Source organism: Daphnia magna, linkage group LG7 (genome assembly GCF_020631705.1).
Source record: "Daphnia magna isolate NIES linkage group LG7, ASM2063170v1.1, whole genome shotgun sequence".
NCBI classification, from domain to species: Eukaryota; Metazoa; Arthropoda; class Branchiopoda; order Diplostraca; family Daphniidae; genus Daphnia; species Daphnia magna.
In genome coordinates, this window is record NC_059188.1 from 3,832,294 (window position 1) to 3,852,697 (window position 20,404).

At 40.1% G+C, this 20,404-nt stretch overlaps 2 protein-coding genes and 1 pseudogene across 2 annotated transcripts; 2 read left to right on the forward strand and 1 right to left on the reverse strand.

The window, feature by feature from the left end:
* Positions 1-5,582: 5,582 nt before the first annotated feature.
* On the forward strand, positions 5,583-6,568 carry LOC123474238. The gene is made up of 3 exons (XM_045176170.1): positions 5,583-5,588; positions 5,836-6,216; positions 6,281-6,568. The coding sequence occupies exons 1-3, from the start codon at positions 5,583-5,585 to the stop codon at positions 6,566-6,568; spliced, it is 675 nt and encodes a 224-aa protein (XP_045032105.1).
* Positions 6,569-6,599: 31 nt separating this feature from the next.
* LOC116926941 lies at positions 6,600-7,199 on the reverse strand (annotated as a pseudogene).
* Positions 7,200-10,128: 2,929 nt separating this feature from the next.
* On the forward strand, positions 10,129-11,247 carry LOC116926624 (MFS-type transporter clz9-like). Its single transcript, XM_032933552.2, has 2 exons — positions 10,129-10,728; positions 10,788-11,247. Exons 1-2 carry the CDS (start codon positions 10,159-10,161, stop codon positions 11,175-11,177), a joined length of 960 nt encoding a protein of 319 aa, XP_032789443.2. The 5' UTR covers positions 10,129-10,158; the 3' UTR covers positions 11,178-11,247.
* The last annotated feature ends 9,157 nt before the right edge of the window (positions 11,248-20,404 follow it).

Below are 20,404 nucleotides of genomic sequence, written 5' to 3' on the forward strand. Positions count from 1 at the left end.
ATTTTTTATAACAATTCAATAATTTTTAAAATTAAAAAAAAATTCTCCTTACAAACTTAAAAAAAGCGCGTAGAAAAGCAGCGTTGCCATTTACGAGAAATGGTCGCAGGTGTCAAAGTTGCAGTACACACCTGCATCTGGTTGGTATTTTGCACCAAATAATAAAGTCTGGTCTTGCGTCATTATACATAACTTTTTTTCCTCTATTTAATTGTGTTTTTATTTTCCCCCGGACTCAATTTTGCATTTTCACTAACATTTTTGCTTAAACACCTGCGTGGTTGGGATGTTGCACAAAAAAAAAAGATCTGGTCTTCCACCAATCGCTTTTTTAAAACTATACCCAGGTAATGGTGAAAAAAAATTTCCCCGGAAACGATTTTGCGTTTTCAGTGCGCTCACGCCGACTTCGGGAGCGTCTGTCGGCGTGATCGCACAATTTGCGACGGACCAGACTTATGTTTTCATACTCGCCACATCCTAATTCATAAAACTATCGATTCAAAACGTACCGAAAACGATTTTGCATGCTACCCTCGCTGGCTCTCGGACTATTCGTTGTACCGTTTCGTCGCGTCTTTTAGACATCGCTACGCGTGCTGCCATCAATGGCACAATTTTAATGTTTGGCACTGTCAACAGCAGATTCTTTTTCAACGATTTAAAAAAAAATTTCCCGGCGATTCAAAATCGGGGAAGCTATTTCAAACATTAAGTTCAACACGTTCAAGACAAGATCAACTTTGAACGCATTGTTTAAGTGGAGGTTGAGACATTAAGACATTATTACCAATTAAACTAAAGCTTTAGAACTATTGGTCTAGTTAATCTTGTTTGAACTAGCGTTAGAACTAGCGTTAGAACTAGTAATCTCGTAAAAGGTATAGATATAAAAATACTTGATAATTTCAAATTTGACCGTCAGTTAAAATGTCACGATAGTTTAATTAAAGCATTTATGAATGACCGAAGAGAAGATGCGAGGTTGGAAGATGAATTTTATGATGATAACATGGAGCATGATAAATTGGAGCACTGTGATAGTCAAACCATGGTCTAACATTGGAGGTATCCGAACTGTCGTCTGCTAGGCCTGTTTTGGGCTGTTCATCTGCTATGTCCGCGGACAAATTTTGGGGCACTCGCTAGGGGCGCTGACTACCCGGATCAGTCATAACATTCCCTCCAAAACGTTGTCAACAATGGGAAAAGTATAGTCGCTTGTGACTGTTTTCCGCACTGTTTTATTCTGGATTAAAAACTAAAAAAATTACTACAAAAAAAGGAAACCTGAATCAATTCTTTTTTGTATTACACACCTTAATATACATTAATACACATTAATTGACCATCTTAGACAGTTTGCGCAGCTTATGCTGCTCTTCTTTTAATTTCTGACTAACCTCATTTTTTAAACGTTTCGCTTCCATATCATATCGGATTTCTAAATATTCAAACATTAAAAAAGGGACCATTTCCATGCGATGTTTGTCGCAAATTTTTTTTTGCAAAACAAGGCCGTCGCATGCAACATTATGGATGACTGGGAGGAAGGAATCTCTCATGAGGCAAATGAGGTTAAATAAATTATAAAAATACCAATTAGTATTTGATAGGGAGCAAGAAAACATTCGTAAATAAAACCTACCTTCGGCAGGACTTTACCATGGAAAAGTACCATAGCAAAATGTTGAAACGTTATTTCATCTATCTCAGTCTTCTTCGTCATCGGAAATCAGTCCCCTCATTTGCATTGCATGTCTTTTTTCTTTGATTCTTTCATCATCTTGTTTATCTTCGTAATTTTATTTTTATTTTAGTGCATAATTTAGACATTGTAGCAATGTGTTGTATTCACGGTTAACAAGACTAAGACTGAGAGTCGATACACGACTACGGGGGGACTATATACGGGGGAAACTCTGACGTCACACGTCCGGTAGTATTGAATACTAACCGGATCACATAACGTGGTCATTGACCACGTGACATCCCCCCCTCTAGCTGCATTCGTCCCAGAATGCATTACAAAAAAAAAAAAACCCTAAACAACAAAAAAGATATAAACTACGATGATGTATATAAGTCCTGCTAGGTTTTAAATTGATAACATACCCCCCCGAAAGAAAACCGGGAACATTGTTACATGATACAGTGAACCCCCCCCCCCAAAAAAAAAAAACACATCATCATTAGGCTAGATGCTCAATGGACGATTCCAGATCACGCAGTGTCGTCAAGCAAGTTTCCTCATGTGCTGTCATACAGTTGTCTATTTCGGTGAGACAATGCATGGTACTCCACCACCGCGCACGTCGCTTCTTAGCTTCTTCTTCTACCAACTCCTTTACTATCCGTAGGCGTTCCCGATGGTCGGCCATATTAACGTCTGTTAATGTATAGTGAGGAAACTGACAGGTGAACACGCGATTGACTATCTGTATTGAGATACGAGGTGACGAGTAAGAGAGGGAAGAGGACTAAAAAAAAGAATGGATGCTAAACAGCACCCTGTGTGCGCATGGGTCTCAGCAACTTGAAACCCAGAGCGTGTTGCCACCACCTCAATGAGCTTGTTCCAACAACGTCTCCTTTTCTCCCGCGGCACCAATGGATGCTGAACACAGCCACACTGGTCATAAACAACGCTGCTCCCACACCCCATAGCTCGAATGGGTATGTATGATGTTCCGCCACTCGTTTTTCCCTCTCCGAGTTGTCTACTGAGTCGTTGAGTACTGAGTCGTCTACCGACCGCAGTTGAGTAGGTGGGAAAAGTTCCTCCATCCTCGGTCCCAGTAGTCCTAGCAGAAGGAGAAGAGCCCCCACTGCCACCTGCGACATTTGTCCGTATCGTACCGGTGGCATCCGGGCTTGTGTCGATCGACGCACCTGATCGTCCATCCTTTCATTTCGAGCTTCTTGCACCTCCTCGTCCAGGGGTATAGTCTCTCTAGTTTCAGCCTCTCGGTAACGGATGTCCTTTCCCCCGGCCTCTATTGTCTGTTCTGCTGCCGTACACAGTCCTAGTTGGTCTCCGGGCCACGAAAAACAGTCGCCATATTCTACTAACACTTCTCGGATCTTTTCTCTGTCTGTCGGCATTAATCCTTCTCCAATCCTGCTTTCAAATTCGTGCTCCCGACGCGCTTTCTTCTCTGCCCCTGCTGTCGCGACGGCTACTGGCGTGTCTCCCTCCTTGATTTCGGTCACTGGCTCGATTATTCCTAACACCGTCCCCTCTTCGATCCATTGTTTGTGGTCCGATAAGTTAGTTATCGCCATCTGTCCGATTGTTCCCACGCCGCTAACCAGGACCTTTCCCGTCGACACCCTTCTCGTCCTCTGCAATGCTTGGGATGGTTCCACCAGTGCACATTCGCCAAACCCTTTCAAATCTAGGGGTTGAGTTGCGACCTCGATCGGGGTGGGACCCAGCATCCTTTCTGGACTACTAGTTTTGGTGCTTCCTCCATCATCTCTTCCACCAGTGCTACGATGGCAATGTCTCCCATGAAGATCTCCGGTAGCGCCCCAATCTTCATCCACGTTCCAAGTTTTTCCAACATGTCCTTCCCCAGAAATAAGTCGATGTCGCCGTCCAGAACCAAAGCCTCCCCCTCGACGGTCATCCTCCCATCTGATACTGACAGCATTGCGGCTCCTCCCGGTTGAATCTCCTTGCCGTCAACTGATACTAGACGATTTGCGTGCCATAGTGTCACTGTTATCCCTAGTTCTCTCACTAATTTGGGCGAACACACGGACACTCCCGCCCCTGTATCTATCACGGCAGCCACCCGTTTTCCCCAGCAAAACACATCCAGTACTACCATCCTCTGGATGTCGATTTTCAGAATTGGACAGGCTAGCAACCCCGGGTCTACATGCTGTATCCCTACTAGACAAATTACTTGCCTACCCTCTCCAGTGAATCGCACCTGCTGTAGCTGTTGTTGTTGTGGTGCCCCTCCTTCTCGCTGGGAGCTCGGACAGTCGCGACGTATGTGTCCTATCCCTTCACACCCGTAGAACACGACCTGTCCGTCCGGCGTCTGACTCCTCAGGCCTCCCTGGCCGTTTGTTCTTGTTGGACACTCTCGCCCGATGTGTCCCTCCGTCTTACATCTGCTGCAGATAGGTTCCCCATCCGAAGTCCATTTCAGTATCGATCGGTTATCCGACCGATACTGTTGACTCTCCGCTCTTTCTCCTTGATGTGCGGCTGCCCCTGATGCGTTCCTTGACGCAACGGCTCCCATCAGTCCCTCTAACAATTTTTCTATTCGATCCATTCTCTCACTTCCCGTCGTTGGTGTTTGTTTTCCGACCACGCCCATCGCCCATTCCTCGTGTCTGGCTCGGGAAGTCATTTCCTGATAACGCTTAATTTCTTGAAGGAATTCGTCACAAAAGTTGGGTTCAAACTCCAGAGTTTCTCTAGTAAACTTGGCTTGAGTCCTCTCCATAGGTGCGCCAATTTCGTAGCTTCGGTCATATTCGGGTCTACTCTGCGGCATAAATCAAGGATGTCGTAAAAATATTCGATCGTGGATTCCTCGATCCCTTGTTTGCGTTTTTTCAGTTTCGCTTCATTGAATCGATTCTGATTGACTGGCTTGAATTGCTCCAACAGCTGTGTTTTAACTCCTGGTACAATTGGCGGTCCTGCATCGTCCTCCCATTCAGCTGCTAGTTGTCCCGCGGCCTCTTTATATGAGTACCACTTCTGCGCTGCCCCAGACAGCGACAGCTCCACGTGGTCGTCATCTCCCCATCGATTATATCTCCCGATTCTTTCGTATCGATGCATCCACTGCACGACGTCTTCCCCTTCCTTCCCCCTGAAGGTGGGTGGGGATTGGAATTTTATCTGCGCGGCGATCGCGTGCCATTCGCCCACTTGCTGTTGAGCTGCTCTGAATCCCCGGATGTAGCTACTGATATTCGATGATCTTCTTCTCAAATTCGTGAAATCCCACTCCGGCTGCTCTTCTCCGTCATCTCCCGATCCTTCTTCCTCTTCAGCGTCCTCCCACCGCTCAGTTTCCTCCTCACTGAATGTGAGATGATACTCCTGCCGAACGGATGTTGGTTGCTGCTCCTGTTGGGGTTCGTTAGCCCCGCCCTCTATTTCTCCTCGCTCTTCCGTTCCGATTTCCCTCAACGGTTGACTACGCGTCCTCGCCAGCCCCTGGGATGCACTCCTGATGCCGGGTGTCCCCAAACTACCCCGTGCCACGAACCGTCCTCGAGCGTCTCGGATTCTCTCCCCGCTCCTTACGTCCTCCTCTCCTATCATCTACTTCCCGCAATCCTCGCACCTCTTGTTTCTTGCCGAACTCTTCGGCTCACGGTTCACTTCTCCGCTTCTTGCCGAAAACTTCGGCTCACGGTTCACTTCTCCACTTCTTGCCGAAAACTTCGGCTCACGGTTTACTGCCCGATTCTTGCCGAACACTTCGGATCACGGTTCACTAGTGTTGTGCTCGTTTAAATAACGACAACGAAAATAACGTATTTACGAGCCTCATTATCGACTTTTTTGGAAAATGGTCGTTTTTTTCGTTAACGATAACAAAATGGCTGTTTTTTTCGTTGTTTTCATTATTTTCTTGCTAGATTTTTCGTGTCAAAACCGTAGAGATTTCAAATTTTTTTACCACCAGGGGGGAATTTTTTTTCCCCTCAATAGAGTAATTGGGAATTTCAATTTTAGTATGACCACCTACTAGCGACTTAGCTGTCCCCTAGCGAGGAATTATGTCATTATCTGATTATTAGGTCATTGATTTTCGCTACATCATTTAGCCTACTCATTAAAGCGATTGTCAGAACAAACGTGGCAGAAGTCAAGCCAGCTCAGTATATCGCTTTTTGACAGCATTAAATAAAACGGAAAGAGACGAAGATTTGAATTCAGAGAATGAGCAATCTCTTCTGAACAATAGCAGTAATAAAAGAAGCCTCGTACATGCATATTTTATCTACGATAAAACAAGTGATACTAGCAAATGCAAAACTTGCACGGCAACTGTAAAGGGTAGCAATACAACGAATCTCGAGAACCATTTAAAGATTAAGAAACACATAAGTAACGAATATTTGCAATATGTGAAAGCTAAAGAAAATGCAGCACTATCAAAAGTCTCAAGTAACTCTAAGAAAATTGTCGGGGCCAAAGCTAAATCTTTGTTACAACCAACACTTCCTCAGGTTTAAAATTTTATCGTACATTGTTTTATTCTTAACTTCTAATGCTTTCCCTTTTTCATTTCAGATTTCAATGTCAAAGGCAAAATACACAAGAAAAAACACGAAGCAGCTTCTTCTCAGGAAAAAGCTTGCTTTTGTTGTTGCAACCACTTCGATGACTTTATCTATAAGTGACAACAAAGACTGGCAAGCATATGTTGAGCTGCTTGATCCACGACATATAATACCAGGAAGGAAAGCATTGGCCAATGGTATTTTAAAATTATACAAACAGGTCAGAAAGTTAGTGAAAGCTCAAGTTCAGCACGCAGTGTCAAAACCTAACATGACTCTGACGCTACACGTCCGGTAGTATTGAATACTAACCGGATCACATAACGTGGTCATTGACCACGTGACAATATTTTGGACCTTATGTGAGTTTTCCATTTGGAGATTACAGCTGCTCCTTCTTTCCAGTGTCCAAAATATAAAATTTGACAGTCCCATCCATGGCATTGACCATGAAAGCGTGATAAAAATCCTTCGATGTTCATTGTTGAATTTTGAAATTCTCATTTGAGCTCTTTGGCAAGAAATTGGGCAAATGGCCAAAATTTGCAGATAACGCCATTCACTAAAAACTTGCAATTCATTTTGCTCAGCTTCAAATGTGGGATAAGCGTGTGTCGGAAGGTTTTCGCCTTCACACATATCAACGGCATCTAAAACGCTACCATGTGGACAAGAAGCCATAATGATTCCCGCGGTATCGAGGTTTTTAAAACTTCAAAAAATTGGATTAACGATGTTCCAGGAGTTAAAAGGCTAACATAATGCCACATTTGTAGTACTTTAGTAGAGAACATAAACCTTGGTTTATTTGGATTTCCAGGAAAATAACTGGAAGACATAAAGTCCTCTAATCATACCTCACGATTATAGTTGCAGGTTGTGCGTTGATTGCACCTGTAAACTGGGGCATTCAGTTCAAACACCCACATAATAATTTAATGCAGGAACTCGTCCTAAATCTGTCTTACTAGGGCGTGCAGTACTGGACCGCCAAAAGGACGTTGTAAGGACGCGCTTAAGTCACGGTCCTTTTAAAAAATAAATTACGTTCCTCTCAAGACGTCTTATTTTGATCCATTTCTTGAAAAGCCACGTTTCCACAATTAACAGTGTAGCGTTGGGGTTCAATTTTGTTGGAATTACGTACACCACATCAAATAATGACCCAGAATTGCTTTTTCAATACGTAGTGATTGGTTAACAAGTAGAAGCTCAGTCTATGATGCGGGAGTCCAATGATCGAAACTCATAATAGTTGTGTTTCTCTTTTGGTATTTTGGTAACAGAGCGCAAGGTGTAGATTTATTACATGCTCAATTTTATTCAAAAATTCATTTTCTAATGATGGAAGCCAAAAATATTTTACTGTAACAGTGTCAGTCTAAAAATATCTAATTATGAATGAATGTTGCGTATATGGTAGACTACTCGACTTTCATGCGGGACACCCGTGTTCGAATACGATAGTAGAAAACTACTTTTTGAATTTTATTTTATAGAACAAAAAGTCGTCCCAGTGAACGCCAAAATGAGAGCTTTGGTGACCATAAAAATACGTGTATTAGAGCAGTTTTCCGGTCATCAACACCTGCTAAAATCGTCTTTAAGTCGTCATTGTAGGATTTCAGGACAGAATAAAGACGTCCTTGTAGTGCCGTTAGGATGAATAAATATCCTTTAAAAGATGTCAGTGTGCTTTGCGGGCACTCCTATGAATAGACAAATGAATGTTATTGATAAATAAATAAAAAAAAATTTATTGCCATCTTTAGTCACCACTGAACCCCAGTGAGGTGTACTATTTGACGTAATTACTACCATACAAAGAACTCAAATCTTAGAAAATTCAGGGTATGGGCCTGCTGGAAACAGTGGTACAGGAACGGCTGCATGAAACAAAGAGGTTAAAAAGAATAATAAAAAATTATCTAAGGATTCATGCACAACTCTTAGTTTCAATAGTTCCATCCAAGCAGTTAAAAAATTCTGTATGCAGCAAAGACTGTGACTTGGTCCATTTTTGTGAGTCTTTGCAGTGCAGAGAGCGATGTCTTCTCCGACGTTGAACAAAGCAAGTTCATTCCAACCGAAACAGCACTCCATGGAACTGACAATCTTTCTAAGAGTTTCTTCAGAGGGTAAAGGGAGTAATTCCTTTTCTCTTAAACTTCTGTACACAGAGCTCGTCGATGGCTGTCATTTAAACCTCAAGACTGTCCAGTACCTCCAGCTTGATTTTGGATTCACTCAAATGATGGACCTGAGGCACTGTGTTTTCTTATTAGTTGTTGTATGCATAACTAATTAAATGTTATCACCAGGTCCCAATTTGTGTTAAATTCCAACTCATCCCAGGGAAAGTTATTGAATCTAAGTCAGTTCACTTAAATGGCAAGTCTGTTTTTTGGTCTTGCGATTCAAAAGTCCTTTATAGAACGGTGCTTAACCCAGAAGATATAAACGAAACACTGGACCAGCAAATGACAAGAATTGTAAAAAAGATTTTGACGAAGCCCACATATAGGGGAGAGCGGACCCAGACTGGACAAAAAACGTTTTTTGTCAATATCTCTTAAAATATTTGCACTTTGGGGTTGGAAATTGTATGATGTTTTAAAGTGTACTAAAATCTATGTTCCCAATTTTTTTCATTGGAATGCGTTGAGTGGTTTAGTAGTTCTCAATTTTTGAAAAACTGAAAAAATTGAAGGAAAAAAAAAATCAGGGGGGGGGGACTGGACAGTCGGTGTACCACTTTAGACATGGTCTATAAAACTTTTGGTATTAAGAGAACACACTTTAAAAAAATAGTATTATGTTCCTTAATCATTAAACTATTTGTGTATGAATGAAAAAATTAAAAAAATGAACTCTTTAATATAGAAATCTTGTAATGATTGACTGGTGGGTGGAAATGGACAAAATCGATGTAAAAAAGGGAAACTAGGAGGGGCCTGGTAAGTATTAAGTATCGTTTTATAATCGATTATTTTTATCGAAACCCGACAGCAGCAGACAACACGTTGGGGCCATGCTTCAAAGTAATGGCAGATTTTGAAAGTGATCGGGTTCCAGAAAACTCACATTTATACCTCGGTGAAATTCCTTTTCTTTCTATCGATCCGCATACAGGTATTATAATAATTTTTAATTAAAGCCTAGTCATATGAATAAAAATTATATTGAGCTATCCCAAAAAATTTCGTGAACGTTTTGTCATTGAGGCAAGTTTTAGCCACTCACATAACCAATATTTTTCGTTTATCTATTAACTAGGCAACTTAATTTACTGGCTTTTCGACGATCGAAAGAGAAACCTTGCAATCCGTGAACTTGCCTATGAAATCTATCAAGAACCTACAACACCAAAGCCAAATTTTTAACCTGCAACAGGAAGAAGAACTAAGTGCATATTTGAAAACATGCTGCCTCCTCAATCATGGTCTAACTCCCAAAGAAACTCGCCAGTTGGCTCATCAGTATGCAGTTTCTTCTAATGTTAGATATCCTCCGAACTGGTTAGCAAACACTGAGGCATCGAAAGATTGGTTCACTGGTTTCTTGAAAAGAAATCCAACATCGTCTATTAGGAAACCAGAGGCCACTAGCCAGGCCAGGGCGGTTGGTTTCAATCGGATCGTTGTCAATCAGTTTTATGAAAATCTGTTGACTGTCCGAATGAAGTACAATTTCCAACCCTGTCATATTTGGAACTGTGATGAAACCAACGTCCCGACAGTACTACAGCCTCCAAATATATTAGCAACAAAGGGTTTAAAGCAGGTAAGAAATGTTTATATTTTTAGTTTTATCACACATCTACTAATGTCTGCCACTATTTGTTAGGTTTCTCAGACTGTATCCGCCGAACGTGGTGTAAATGTAACAATGTTGTGTTTCGTTAACGCCATTGGGGCCAGTGTTCCACCGGTTTTCATATACCCCAGGAAAAAACCAAATGCCGACCTCATCAAAGGAGGCCCACCTGGGTGTGTTGGACTTGTTCACGAATCCGGCTGGATGACTGGTGACAACTTCTATGCTTCCATGAAGCATTTTCATGACTTTGTGAAATCGTCGATAGAAAATCCTGTGCTGCTAATTTTTGACAATCATTCTAGCCACATCGACTATCATGTACTGCAATTTGCAAAACAGAACGGAATTTTTTTGCTTACTTTTCCGCCACACTGTTCGCATGCGCTCCAACCTCTAGACGTGGCCGTTTTTGGTCCATTTAAGTCTGGACTGAAAAACTCTCATAACGAGTGGCTCCAGTCTCACCCAGGACAACGCATTAGCATAAAAGAAGTTGCTTCCCTATGCAGAATTCCTTACATGCAAAAAATAAATGCTGAAAACATTGTTCTGGATTTGAAAAGACAGGGATCTTTCCGTTCGACAAAGAAATTATTCCAGAATCCCGATACGCTCCTGCAAGTGTCACTGACCGTCCACGTAATTTTTAATAATCATAAATTGTTTTCGTAACTAATTTTGTTTTAATTTTATTGCAGAATATCAAGAACAAGAGACATCAGATATCTTTCTTGATATTCAAGATCAGGAAATATTCAGCGTCAAAAACAGATTGGACAGGCAACGGTCACGTGACGTTTTCTGGCCCTCTGATTGGGTTGCGATGCATGTCAAAACTGTTTTTGACGTCAAGGGAGACCATGTTATGCCAAATTTATCCATACGCTTCAATCTCTAAAGAATCTCCACAATTTTTTTTTGAATTTTTTTCTTTGATGGGAAATGTTGTCTTAATCTACTTTCTATGTAAAAAATCCTGTTACGTTTATGCAAGAACAAATACCTTAGTTTTGTTTGTGTTGGTCAATGTCATTGGTTTTTATTTGTTTTTATTCTGTTTCGTTCTTCGAAAATGCTGTCTCAGTTAATTCTATCGTTCCAAAGATAATCCAGTTTGGTTTTTTAGTCAATTTCACTGATTTTGATACAAATATGAAGAAAAATACACAGACTTGATAATAAAAACATTATATTTCTTTCAATTTGAACTAATTTTATTTGTAATAAATAATAAATGATATGCATTACATTTTAAAATTAGACTCTCAAGTTTACGCCTTTGTTTACGAGTCTGTTCGGTTGCTAAGCAACCTAGGCTCCGCCCTTATAATATCGTTAGGGTCCGATATCACCCCCAATACAATGTCCAGAATCTCCCTACAAAACGTCATTTTTTAAATAGCTAAAAACTCCTCAACTACTATTCCTAAAAATACAAATGAACCGGCAAATAAGAAAGGGAATACCCAACTATTATTTATAACTATAATAATTGTTAAAAGTTAAGTAGTTTTTCCACAGCATGAAAAAATGTGGAAGTCAAAAAGATTTAAAAAAAGCCAGTTTTTTTATTTTTGCGATAACTACACTAATAGTTAAAGTAAATTATTGAAACTTCGTCCCCAAATGCGGGATGGAATTCCACATCAAACAGAATTTTTTAAATTCCATTTCATTAAGAACCTTATCAGTTATTGCATTTGTCTAATCTGGTACATGTCCAGTCTGGGTCCGCTCTCCCCTACCCACAAGGGTGTGAGAGAAGAAAAGCTTTCCAACATTAAATTTTGCACTGGAGCAGTACTACAAAATGACACCTGGAGATCAATCCATTGCAAACCCGTTTTCTCCGTTACTACCAGCAGTAATACACCATCTGAGGAGGTCTTGAAAGGTGTTAACAAAAACATAGAAATGGGAACAACAACGTGCTATGAGTGCTACACCATGGGGCGAGCTCTGGTAAGGTTAGCGAGTAAGCCGGCTACTATTTCGGATAAAGAAAAACTGGCGAAGTTGAGAAGTGATTATCAATTAGCGAAACAAAAAATTGGCCGTAAAGAGGAAATACTGAGTTTAAGTTTTGATTGGCCCTTAACTTATAAATGCATTTTGAAAATAATATTGTCGCGGGTGAAAAGGGAGATTGGTTATCTCTTCGCAGAGATGAGTCATCCGCTCCTTGGACAACGCTGCGATCGTGGTGAAGAATTATAGGGAGAAGTCCGCTCTAAGAAAGATACGCAGATACGCAGTCCGGGAGGGGAGTAATTCGCGTGACGGTATAAAACGCTGCCCCGAATCTGCGTTAGATGAGTCTCCATCGGGTGAGTTCCTGGAGCTGGGCTCCGTTAGAGGAGTTCCCTGGTTTCCCTAGAGGTCTTCAGACGCTTTTCCAACTTTTGGTAATGGTTATCCCCTTTTTGTTCGAGTAAAACCATTGTTTAGGTTTAAGTCATCACTTGTTGTATTATTTGTGCTTGTTTAAATACAACCAGTGTGACAATATATTGAATTTATCCCAATAGAACATGGAAAAGGAAATTGTTGCTATGGTTGCCCGGGAGCACATTTTGATGTTGGAAAAGCGTCAGATGGCGGCAGAATTAATTGTGAAGCAAGGAATTATCGATCTTCAAGCGGCCAAATTATTACAAGTCCGCACTGAAGTTGCCGAGCAAGCAAATAAAGTTAAAGAAAGCGAGGAGAAATTTAGAAAGGTTCTTGATAGCCTTAATAAAAGGTATTGTTTTGAGGACTCACCGATGTATGATGAGGTAGTATAGACATGGTATAGGGTTTGCTGTTTAGTGAATAAGCTTGTTTTGATGATAGTAGTAGATGATACACAGTATTTCTATTTTTCACACCAACTTTTCCAAATGGTCTATCAACATTTGATATGGTTATGGTTTCTCCAAGATGTTCCGCACTTGTTCAAGTGTGTGAGAAATCACATCTTCTCCCGAAGAAGGTTGGTGAAACCTCGACGGAAGAAACCAGTAAAAGAATAAGGCACGGTAAGCACCAAAGATCCAGCGCCTACATCGTCATTACCAGCGCCTGCATAGTCATTACCAGCGCCTGCATCGTCATTACCAGCGACTGAATCGTCATTACCAGCCCCCCAACCATACTTTATCGATGAAAAGATACAGGTAGCTTAGGGTGTCCCATTTTTCAGTTTTATTTTTTGTTTTTGATGATCATTGGGATTGGGTTGTCTTTTGGGACAAAAAAAATGTTCCCAAAAGATGAAAGCCCCCAAAAAATTTTTAGCTCCCCCACAATTGGAAAAACAGCAAAAAACTGGCTTTTTTAAATAAAAAAATTCAACCACACAATCAAAAATTTTAAAAACCTACATCGATCATTTCACGATTGCTTCTTTATTATGTAAGCTAAACGCGTGTCAAATTTGGATTGGAAATAATTAAAATTAGGGTACCCACCAACGGAATTAGTTATAACACTTTGAAGAAAAACTTGTATTGTATGTTATTTGCCAATTCAAACGTTCACAAAGTTTTGTTTTCTAAGAGCATTGAAATGCTTACGATGATCTTCTATAACTTGAAATAGATACGGTTGTTCCTCCACATTAACACACACATCTTTGAAATCCGTTATCAATTTAACTGCGCGCTCCGCACAGTCGTTGACTACTTCTAGGCCTCGAATTATCTCTTCTATTTTTGAATACCCGAATGTTTTTTCCCAATAGCAAAGAGGAACCATCATCCAGTCCAAGGATTCCTTTTTCAAACCTAAAAGCTCAAAAACTAACCAACTCCGAGGCCCAACGAAATTTAAAAGTTGCCTTGGATATTCAATTACACTTAGATCAAAAGTGGGAAAGTGTGGTTTTCGGGATAAAAAACTCTTTGGTCTGGGAAATTCAAGTAGCCTATTCAGTAACTGTTGTCTTAAATCGGAAGGTAATTCTCTATCGAAAATTAAAAAGATAACGAGCTCCTCACATAAATACCAAAGGTGGTTGTAAGTAGACTTAATGCTGCTGTTGCTGCAATTTCATCTACTTGTTTGTTAAGAAACATATGCGAAAGGAATTTTAGGTCCGACGCTGGTGCTACTGTCACCAATCTTGATCTTAGGAAAGCTTCAGTATAGAATAGTGCAACGAAGTCTGCCATTCACTTAACATAACGGCGCTCTTCAACAGACATGAAATTTTTCTAGATAACAGTTGAATTTTCAGGTAGTATATGCCGTACGCCATAAATCTCGCGTGATGATGAGCTCCTGTAGACAATAAAATAAGTAATAATAAGAATAAAAATAATAATAAAATAGACAAAATAAATAAGAAGTTGAATCTTGGATGAATGACGCACAAGATTACCACGCACAACAGACCTGGTTTTTGAAACGCAAAAGGGAAAACAGGGACACCAAGATATACTAAAGTCAATTCGAGAAGTTCACAATAGTCCTCACGCGGGAATGTTTCGTTTTCATACAGCTCACCCCATGCACTAACCGAGTTTACAATGCTATTGATTTCGTCGCTATATTCTCCTACCTCAAATAGCGCTAAGTCCTTTACAAATAAAACTATAGTTAGTTACTTAATTCGGAATTTTGAATACAAAGGCACTTACCGAAACATCTATTTCCAATGTTGACCACTCCTTCTGAAATCGCCCAAACATTCCCTCTGACGGACTATTTCTTGCAACAGTGACCGCATCTGAAACATGCTTAATATGAACTTCATAAACGTGATGTCTGCACGCTAGCCATAACATGGATTTGTTAAGATGTTTCTTGATTCCAATCGCAGCCCCGTTATATCGACCAGTGTTTGACGCGGTAGTGTCGAAGTTGTAAGCGTTGGTGGGTACCCTAATTGTAATTATTTCCAATCCAAATTTGACACGCGTTTAGCTTACATAATAAAGAAGCAAACGTAAAATGATCGATGTGGGTTTTTAAAATTTTTGACTGTGCGGTTGAATTTTTTTATTTAAAAAAGCCAGTTTTTTGCTGTTTTTCCAATTGTGGGGGGGTTAAAAAAATTTTGGGGGCTTTCATCTTTTGGGAACCTTTTTTTTTGTCCCAAAAGACAACCCAATCCCAATGATCATCAAAAGCAAAAAATAAAACTGAAAAATGGGACACCCTAAGTTGGCCCCAATTCATGTCTTCTTCGTCCACATCAGATTTGAACTGACGAAAAAAAATTGACATCACTCTTGAGTTTATTGCATATAAAAAATTGTTTTTAGATGAAGGAAAAAGCGCTCACAATCATATCTTTCCTGGCGAACTACTTGAAGTAGTATCAAAAGTCAAATCTAATGCAGTTGTCGATCCTGGTGAAAGAGATGGAGTCAAATAGAAGTCCTTTCCTTCTATCAGAGAATTTCTCTGATAAATTTTCCAATGAAAATCGAAAGTTTTCGTGATGCACAATGTGATTCTCGTTCCATAATATTTAATCCAGTTAACGTTTTCTGTTTGTCTTATTCTTAATGATCTTCTATGTTCAACTGTTTCAAAAATTGAAATTGAAATACAGATAAAGACTTAAAAAGGTCATTTTCATGAAAATATTACAAATTTTCAGCAAGTTTTTTCAGGTTTTTCAAAAAAAAATTCATGTTTTTAGCAGGGTTGTTAGAAAAATGTGCAAGTTTTCAGCAGGTTTACAGTGATCTGGCAATCAGGTTTTTCATGTCTTTTGTAAAAAATTCTGAGTTTTCCCGATTTTCGAAGTGGCACCACTGGGTGTACCTAATCATGTGAACGATACTTCAGCGCCCTGGGTGTAACTTCTCCAATTTTTTCATGTTAAGATAACTTTTAGAGCACTTTCTCTTCTGATAGAGGAAAAAAGAAAAAAAAATTAGTCCTTATCACTAAAAAGATATTCAAGTTTTCCTAAGACCCGTAGCGCCATAAGAATGCACTAAAAAAACGGGGGTTTACCTAATCGTTTGGTGGGTACTGTAATTATTATATAATATAAATTATTAAGAAGTGGAAACATAACTTGCCGAGAAAAGAATTCAAGTTGAGTCATAGCTCTTATGTTTGTGAATTACACTTCCTGCAAGAAGATTTCCAGAACTCCTACTCTGGATTGTGTAATGGTGTACCATCTAACGAACAAGTATTGACGACCGTCTGAGAAAACAACCAAAAACTTCCCCTCCTCGTAATTGTGCTACCAACTGGTGGCGGCGGAAATCTATGAGTTCAACTGCCCTGTGCAAAGGAATAGCAACTACTTCCTTCTCTATACTCCTTCCTGGGGAAGTGTAGGATCCTTAAGAGATGTACGTTGTTGTCCGCGGCGGCCCTGTGCGCAAGGATTTCCCATTTTCCATGGTGTCGATATCGGCACCATAGCTCAAAAGGAGATCCGTAATATCGAATCTCGGTTCTGAAACACTCCCATGTAGTAAAGTCCTTCCGTTGGTACATTTTTTGTTCAGGAGATCCTTTACACTTTTTCCCGTTCTCCTCCCTTCGTCTTCTTTTTTTTTTAAAGGAATTCTGGTATCGTTTCTCGAGGGGCGTGTATGAGGTCGTAATTAAACTTGTCCTTTTTTAACGCGACCTTGGCCAACATTCTTTTCCTCACTTTTACGGCTTCTACAGCGGAGAGTAGCGGTAAAGTCTTCATCATGCAGTTCTGGCAACTGCGTGTCTGTATAAGTTCCTCATTTGCGTCCTGTCTTTCTTCTTTCACTTCACTAGTTCTGTCTTCGTCGCTGTCTTCGTCGCTATCTTCGTATCGGTTGTCAGTCCCAAACTCGTCATCTCCGTAGTATTCATCGGCTTGCATCTCTCTTTCTCCGTTGTCGACGGGTGTGCCTAAAATGCACGCAACGCACCTGCACGCCTCATCCCCCTAAACTGCGCACAACCCTAGCGCGCCTGGACGACTATAACGCGTGGTTTCATTCGCACGCGCTTACGCTTAAATTTGCGCGGATTGTAGCATGCCCCAATTTGAAATCCATCCTATTTCGCAGTGTAATAAAAATTATGTGTAAGTAAATAAACAAAATAAAAAATAAATAATAATATTCTCGAAGCTGATTCTATAGGTTAGTATTGGAAGCACTTATTTTTTGTGCAAAGCAACAGTGAAAACTGTTTTCATATTGTATTACCCCAGCAAAATCCAGTAGGTCCTCAGGTATTAGTGTTTCAAAACATCATGCAATAACAAAATTAGCTCGTCGTGCCCCTAGGGCTGTAAAACAAAGATCCTTCCCAACAGTTCCTTAGTAAAGTTCAATTTCGTGGTAAAATAAGTTCAGTTTCGTGGTCAGTTAAAGTGCAGTAAAAGTGAAAAAACAACACAAAAAAAACGTGAAAATGAAGAAGGCGGCGTGCCAAACCACGGCGTGCCAAATCACCCCCACCAAAAATATTTAAAACGGTTTTATTTGCTCAAATCAGTGGATGAGACCATCCAGAAACCTGATGGTGATTTTACGTACATGTTTGAAGCAAATAAAGACCCATCAGAATGTCAAGGTAAACAAAGTTAAACTATTTTAGACCATGCTGTTCGTATTTGATTTCCTGTTGTGTGTTTGCTTTTACTCTACAATATTTCATAGTTTCATTTAAAATTGTCAATTTGTATTCACTTCTATTTACAAATCATTCAGCGAAAACGACCAACAGGGCACATACGCCTTACGTTATACTATGTAAGATGCGTTTAACATGTTGCATATAGAATTGAATAATAGCATAGAGCGATTGAATTGGACATAATGAATATTTTTCGTTAAATTTTATAGACTAGAGAGCTGATGGATATCACTGGCGCCAGCATGGTGGAAAATCAACATTAAATTAAATGGAGCATTATGCAAAAAGACTTTATTTTACACCGTGTTTCTAAATAAGGAAACTAATAAAACCGAATAAACTAATGAGTATATGCGCTATTGCTACGAACATCCAGATTTTCCGCTGCACTATCTCATCATTTATAAAGGTGATGCAAGCTGCCAAAATGAATATCCTCACGGCAATGTCACAACAGGCCAAATGTTGTCAACAAATTTCATCCAAACCAAACAACCACAACGCGAGGTAATGAAAAAAGGACATGGACCTCCAAATAAGGAATATAAACGAATAGTTGCTAATGCTCCACCATCCATTAATGAATTCAAAGTAACAGCCCGTGAAACGTCAAATAAGTTGCAAACTTTCAAGCCACTGAAAGGAAAAAAGTTAAGGCTAAGGCGGGATGACCTTTATAACTTGTACGAAATGGAAAATTCACAAAAATTCATCAGACACTTTGTGTCATTTCCTGATGTTATCGTCGTAATGTATCTCGACGAACTATAGGAAAAAGTTCGAAGCCTTCTGAATCGGACAGACATTCCCCATTTGTGTTTTTCCTACGACACAACGTTCAAGCTCGGTGACGTCTATGTTTCCAATCTCATTGTCTGATTTCGAGAAATGGAACAAGCTCCAGTAATTCCGTTAATGTTCGTGCTTCATGAGCAAAAAACAAGTGAAACTCATAATTTATTTTTCAGGGATGTGGTTACGCAGTTTCCTGAACTACTGACAGCGAAAAACATTTATTTTGTTAAGGACTAGGAGACTGCAATCGTGAATGCTATTAAGAGATTTCTTCCGAGCATTGACTGCTTTCGACATGTGCTTCGAAAAAAGCCTGTCTCGAAGAAGGGGGACCTGTCGCGGGTGAAAAGGGAGATTGGTTATCTCTTCGCAAAGATGAGTCATCCGCTTCTTGGACAACGCTGCAATCGTGGTGAAGAAATTATCGGGAGAAGTCCGCTCTAAGAAAGATACGCAGATACGCAGTCCGCAAGGGAAGTAATTCGCGTGACGGTATAATTTTCACGATGGACTTGCATTTCTTGATAAGTTTGTTTAACCCAAGGACCATTTTAATCCTTACATAAACAAACAAGAGATTTAAATTGTGAACCAAGTAAGGGACGTGGTGCCACATGAGTAAAGTAACCGCGATTTTAATGTTTACACAACCGTCAGTCACAATGATGTATCTTTTGGGAAAATAGTCGTCGGCCCATATGGCAGTAGTAAGGTCCAATCGGATTGAGCCTACCAACTCTTTAAGGATTTCATTTTTTAGTTTACTCGTAAGTGGACAGAATATGAGTTCTTGTAAAAGTTGTCAGATGAGGGATGATGCATCCAAACTCGATGAATCGCATAAGATATTTGATTCCTTCTCCAGCCACAACGTCAACAGGAAGCATATTGTCGCGGATGAAAAGGGAGATTGGTTATCTCTTCGCAGAGATGAGTCACCCGCTCATTGGACAACACTGCGATCGTGGTGATGAAATTATCAGGAAAAGTCCGCTCTAAGGAAGATACGGAGATTTGTAGTCCGGAAGGTGAGTAATTCGTGTGACGGTATAAAACGCTGCCCTGAATCTGCATTAGATGAGTCTCCATCGGGTGAGCTCCCGGAGCTGGGCTCCATTAGATGAGTTCTCTGGTTTTCCTAGAGGTTTTCAGGCACTTCTCCAACTTTGGGTAAATGGTTATCCCCTTTTTTTTAAGTAAAAACATTGTTTAGATTTAAGTCCTCACTTGTTGCATTCGCTCTGACTGTTTTAAACAGTTTTCTTGAAGGGGCATCCTTTTACGGCGTACCATCTAAAATAAGGTGAAAACACGAAATTTCTTATTAATGAAATGAAAATGACAAATTTTTTCACCTTTCTGCGTATCTGACAGACAAAGTTGGTGAAAATATCCTCGTTGGAAGATACACTACCGGCCCCAAATTTGGAAACGCGTGGTGGTTTTCCGAGCGTTTTTTCATGGCCCCTTACGGGAAAATGTACCCTCGGTTTTTTCACGATTACTTTTGTTGCAGTAATCGCATCGTATATTTTTTATACGCTTTTTATGGCAAAAGAATAAGCTATCCCCACAAATTTTTCAATTCCCAGGTTGTTCTAGCTATTTCGTAAAAGGTTAGTGTAAAAATTTGGAAACACATGTTCAGGAAGCGGCGCATTTTTCGGTATATTTTGGGGCTTTGTCTTGCATTTCAAACTATTTTTAAATAATGGATGAAATTTAGCCACAAATCGCACCTTTTTTCGTTCAGAAACAAAATGGCTGAGAAACGGGCGCACTAAAATAAAAGGACAAAGAGTGAAATACAATAATCACCGCACAACACACAATTAGACGAATGTAAGAACAAATGCGATGACCACATGAGAACAACAATTACGTGTACCATCAAGGATGAGCAAAGCCAGTTTTAGCAGTATTAGCTTGGCTATATTCACCT

Excerpts from the sequence above, each read along its gene's own strand:
- LOC123474238 (XM_045176170.1), top strand. Across the intron at positions 6,217-6,280 it reads TACAACCAACACTTCCTCAG|ATTTCAATGTCAAAGGCAAA; the intron begins GTTTAAAATTTT and ends TTTTCATTTCAG.
- LOC116926624 (XM_032933552.2), top strand. The coding sequence starts at position 10,159 with ATGTTGTGTTTCGTTAACGCCATTGGGGCCAGTGTTCCACCGGTTTTC. Across the intron at positions 10,729-10,787 it reads AAGTGTCACTGACCGTCCAC|AATATCAAGAACAAGAGACA; the intron begins GTAATTTTTAAT and ends ATTTTATTGCAG.